The sequence below is a fragment of the Pinus tabuliformis genome, chromosome 6 (genome assembly GCF_031772625.1).
Source record: "Pinus tabuliformis cultivar Carrire ecotype Pingquan chromosome 6, CPIR1, whole genome shotgun sequence".
Classification (NCBI taxonomy): Eukaryota; Viridiplantae; Streptophyta; class Pinopsida; order Pinales; family Pinaceae; genus Pinus; species Pinus tabuliformis.
Genome location: NC_142292.1, coordinates 744729022 through 744734522, shown reverse-complemented (window position 1 = coordinate 744734522; position 5501 = coordinate 744729022). Strand labels below are relative to the sequence as shown.

The 5501-nt window shown below is 46.3% G+C and overlaps 1 protein-coding gene across 1 annotated transcript; it reads left to right on the top strand.

Annotated features, from left to right (window-relative positions):
* The first annotated feature begins 4388 nt into the window (after positions 1 to 4388).
* On the top strand, positions 4389 to 5108 carry LOC149260882 (uncharacterized). Its single transcript, XM_089461314.1, has one exon. The coding sequence runs from the start codon at positions 4389 to 4391 to the stop codon at positions 5106 to 5108; it is 720 nt and encodes a 239-aa protein (XP_089317440.1).
* Positions 5109 to 5501: the final 393 nt, after the last annotated feature.

The following is a 5501-nucleotide window of genomic DNA, read 5'->3' as shown; positions in this document are numbered from 1 at the left end:
TTTGAAAATACTTTTAATCAATAGAAGAATTAAAAGCAGACCGACAGAAAATGGGTTTTTTTTCCAAATAGGATTACAATGCATTCGTCCATCTCATGGCATGCAATAAAATTAGAACAAGAAAAACACACTTGTATAACTATGTATACTATCATTTGAGATTCAAATAAATTACCCAAAACCCCAGTTTTGGGGTGATGGTGAGGAATGCATAGATAACATATGAAAAGAATACATGAAAGTAATTTGCAAGCACACAAACCCTATTACAAATAATAACCTCTCAAGAAAGCAGAGAGCTACAATGTAAATATTGTTACACATATATACACTGCAAGGATTAACAACTAAATGCAGAAATTTAGAAGTCCATTATATCATTAAAGTGTGACACATCTACAATGGGTCAACCACCTCCAAGATAACCGAGTACCAAATTATAATGTTCAAGGTACACAACTTAAACAATAGTCAGAATCATTTGGGCCCTTAGCTATAATTATCACATGACTAGAAGCACAAACCTAAATTCTAAGGTCAAACCTTGGTGGTAGAAAGTAGGAACTGGAAAAACCTGTAACAAAATGAGAACCAGCATAAGGGGTTTTGCACCTCTGAACGCATAAGCTTTCTCTTGTCAAAATCACAATGACCAGAAGGGAGGAGGGTTCAAACCCTAACATTGGAATGCTTGCAATATATAGACAACCAAACCCAAAAATTTAAACACAAAATTTAAGATAGAACCGACATAAAAAATAAAAAATAAAAAAGGGATGTTTCATGCAATTGTTACCTTGAGATGGCATGGTGTCGAAATAGGAACCAGTGAGTTGTGGCAACCATAATAGAAAAGTCAAAACCCCACCGTGTATACATAAAAAGTAACAGATATGAAAGAAAAAGAGACTTGATAACCTAATACCCAACTCAAAATACCTTGTCATGCATATACATGTAACTAAGTGTTGTTGGAAGTTGAAATTCTTTATCACTCTGGCAAGCCGCGACCTCAGTTGAGGGGAAGAAAAAAAATAGTCATAATGGGTAGAGAGGGAGCGATTGTTAGCAATACACTCAATATAAGTGATATAAGACCAAACTTACCATTTGTAACATAATGAAACCCTATCCGGATGTGGGTTTGGTGAGCAGATCTCTCTAAGTAAAAGGAACGGAGCAAATGACCGACTGACCAAGACAGAAAACCAGGTACTTACCCTGAACCGACAAGGAGTAAACTAAGTCATTGGATCAAACGCCACGTCGATCGATAGTGAAGGGAAGACCTTGGTGTGCCTCAGAATGAGCGTTGGAATGTTCGAGATACCTAGGAAGGCTTACATGGCATTAGAGGCCTAGATGGCACTACCGATGCTTGGAAATCATGCCAAAAACATGATTGTATCGATAAGCCAAACTACACCTTAAATCATAGTTAAATCATGTTACATATCAAAATAGTCCAAGGCATAATAAAAGAACCATCCTTTTCCCCAAAGGTTAATAATAGGGTCATGTGGATTGTTGTTGTTAATGCATGTTACAAGTGGTATCAGAGCATCAAGGTTGGTACACTATGGCCTATTTGGGCATATGTGAAAAAAAAAAGTGTTCATGATGCATAGAGGAAGTTGAAGCAACATGAGACAAGGAGCTGGAATTACCCCACCTGTGAGGCCATCAACAAGAATAGGAATTGTGCCTCTTACAAAAGCTAATATAGAAATGTGGGTTCAGCTGGGAGGAGAACTAAAGAACACAAATGTGATGTTGTTGGAGATATGTCAACAATTGCGAGGGGAGAATGATGGAGGTCCTGAAGCATGACAGCGATGGAGAGTACGGCTGATAGAGCGTGGAGCCAGAACACTGCAGCAGGTGGCAAGCATCGGATTGACCACGTAGGCTGGTACCTGGGCTGTAGTTTCTCCTTATCCCGGTTCTTCTAGCCTACTACAATTTTACCGTGGTTTACTGTATAGGGTTTACCTCAGCAGTGACCCTCTGTTTAGGGTTGTCTCCCCTGGTTCCACCTTTCTCTGTCGGTTATAGGCATCTGGAAATAACGTTTCCTGACAACTATGGACCTCGAGTTGGTAGATTACTCAAAGGATCCCCTGTCGGAAGGCTTTGTTTGGACTACTCTGCATTCAGCGAGAGCTAACCGCACTTCATTCACCTGTGAGTTAAATGCGACCATCGCCAACTTGCCTCTGATCTCAGGGTCATTTGGTCGTCCAATCATCCTACCGGACATTTTCCCTACCTAACCATCCCTCTCCTCCCCGCCTGTCTCCCCGTCCTCGTTAGGTTTCACTTCAGGCCGCCTAAACCCTAACCCCCCGGAGTCATGGACTGACCCTCCCTACATCCCCCTCTTTGGTGGTCCTTCCTCTGTACCTCTCACGTCAGCCCCATCGCCTCCAGCTCCGCTGTATCAGTTTCACGATTCCATCCCTCCCCCTGATAACCCCATCTTCCCCCCATATCCCTCTGACGCCCCTTTACCGCCCCCCGGCTCTGAGGTGAACACACCCCCTGGGATTAATTCGGACGCAAGGGTGACACCACCCGAGGAGGCGAGACCTCGGAAGAAGGTGAAGTGTTTCAGATTGAAGATCGACGACGCCATCCTTCGGTTGGAAGAAGACATTCAGTTGGAAAAATCCATGGATATAGAGGATCGAGTCTTAGTTGGAAGGATTCAAGGCAGGAACTACTCAGCGGAAAGAGTCAAAGCATGGGTATCTGAGGTTTGGGGCCATAGACTCGCTGATCTCCCCACCATATAGACATTCATGTGGGGATGGTTTTCCTTCAGGTTTGCGCAGTCGGATCATACCAACTGGGTGCTTTCCTCCTACTGGCATTTTGACAATGCCCCGGTTCACCTGAAGAGATGGTCGCGACTTTTTGATCCGAAATCGGAACAGCTCGGGATAGGACCTATTTGGTTCAGGCTTCCTGGGCTTCCCCCACATTTTTGGTCGGAAGAAATATTCAAGAGATTTGGGAACACACTCGACTCGTACATGGATTCGCATAAGTCCTACCTTGTCACGGGGAAGATGTCCTATGCTCGAATCCTGGTGCATATGGATACTTGTGGGGGTCTGCAAGAATACATCACCATTCAGTGGAGGAATCTTACCAGGAAGTAGATTCTAGACTATGAGGGTGTGCCCTACAGATGCCAGCATTGTCATAAGGTCAGACATGTTTTTAGAGACTGCCCCCTCAACCCTAACAGGGGCCAGAGACAGAGTTATCATGAGCAGCACTTCCAGGCACCCCCGGTGTCTACCCCGAAAGAGCAGCCGATGGAGGAGCAGTCGACACATGATGTGGACAAGAGAATTGATTCTACTAAACCTGGTCCTAGCAAGAAGCAGGGGAAAACTCCACCCAGGCCACCCTCTCCGCCGTTGACGCGAGCTCAGGCGGCTTTAGGGGAGGCTTTCACCGCCGGTACGGCTACCTCTATCTCTCACTCTATTAATTCTGTTTCTGATATATTTATGTCTTTTTCTTTTCATTCCCTTGGTTCTCCCTCCTTAGTGGTAGATCTGGTGCGTCCCCCCTCCCCTCCTGTGTCCATTGCTGCCCCCCCTTCCCCCCCATTACATTCCCTCCCCTATCTACACTGCCCCATGGTGGTCTCCCCCTCTGCGGGCTCTCCTCCCCTGCCCACCCTACCGGGATCCCTTCCCCTCTCCTCCCTAAGGCACTCTCCCTGTAAGGACCACTGTTACCCAACGTGATCCAAATTTCGCTCGCTTGGCAAGGATGCGATTGGCTTTGGGTCTATCTCTTTCCCCTATCTCCCTAAGCTCCCCCGGGGGCGGCCCTCCCACCTTTCAAAGGCTAGGCACTGGGCAGGAGTAGAGATAGTTTATGGCAGACAATCACAAATTCCCTGGGGTCTTAGAGAAGAAGGCGCCCCATCCCCTCTCCCTCCATGAAGATCCTGTCCTTCAACTGCAGAGGGCTAGCTAGCCCGAGGAAAAAACTAGCCATGAGATGCCTACTATATTCGGAACCCGTGGACATTATATTTTTACAAGAAACTCTTGGACCCGACAGCTCCATCTCAGCCCTCCTGGAATCTTGGCTCCCCAGTTGGACCTTCTTTTCACTAGACGCGATAGACCGCTCAGGGGGTGTATCTGTGGGTCTATGCAACCACTCCTTTAGGTTGCTTAATGTCTGGCGGGGGGGTGGGATTTCTGGGTATCAACATCTACTTATCGGCCCTAGAGACCAATATAAGGCTTATTAACATCTATGGGCCTTGCTGGGACCGGGAGGTCTACTGGCGGAAACTGCTCTCCTCCACTTCCTTCCAAGAAGACCATATCATCCTCAGAGGTGACCTAAATTTCTCAATGGGATTTGCGGAGTCTTGGGGACCTAATGCTCAGGTGGATCCTCTGTCGGCATTCTTTGAAGATTTGTTGGACTCCCATAACCTTATAGACATCCCCTCGACTAAGATCCAGCCAACTTGGAGGAACAATAGAACTGGAGCGGCCAGTCTGGCTAGGGGTTTGGATCGCTTCCTGATCAGAGAAGCCTTAGTCAATCGAGGCTATCAGGTCAGGCAGTGGATAGGCTCGGGAGGAGTCTCTGACCATAGGCCAATCTATTTGGAGCTGACAGCTGCCCATAACAAGCCCAAAGCCCCCTTTAAATTCAACTCTACATGGTTAAAGGATGCAAGCTACATGAAAGCAGTCAGTGACTATTGGAAGGCCCACTCGATGGGTTCAAAAGGACTCATCACAGCAGGTTTTTCCCGTAATATGTGTGAGCTGAAGAAGATATCCATAGAATGGGCAAGGAGGAAAAAGGAGCAGGACGAGCAATTACTCAAATCAGCTGAGGAAGGAATCGCTAAACTAGAGGAGGATTCCAAGGGGATTCTTATCTCGCAGGAACAAAAGGATAAGATGGCTGATATACTCCACAAAAGGGCTCAAATTTTGAAAGAAAGGGAAGAGTGTTGGAGGCTCCGCAGTCGAGCAATTTGGCTCAAAGAGGGAGATGACAACACTAAGTTTTTTCACAGACATGCAAATGGGAGAAAGGCGATTAATACCATCTAGGAGCTCAAGAAGGAGGATGGCACTACAGTTAACACTTTCTGAGGGCTCGCAACTTTAGCCACCGCACACTTCAAGAAGATATACAAGGAGCCCCCGCATGCCACAGTGGCGGAGATCTTGTGCATTGCACAGACTTTTCCCAAATTTGTGGACGAGGAAGCGGGGATGGATCTGAAAAAGGAAGTTAGCATGGGTGAGCTGGAAGCAACCCTTAAATGGTTGAAAAAAGATAAGAGCCCTGGACCGGACGGTTGGACCGTAGAGTTTTACTCTGCTTTCTTCGACATTCTGGGAGCTGACCTTCTGAAATTGGTTGAAGAATGCAGACAGAGTGGCAGAATGTGGGATAGTTTCAACTCTACTTTTATTGCCCTCATTCCCAAAGTGGATAAA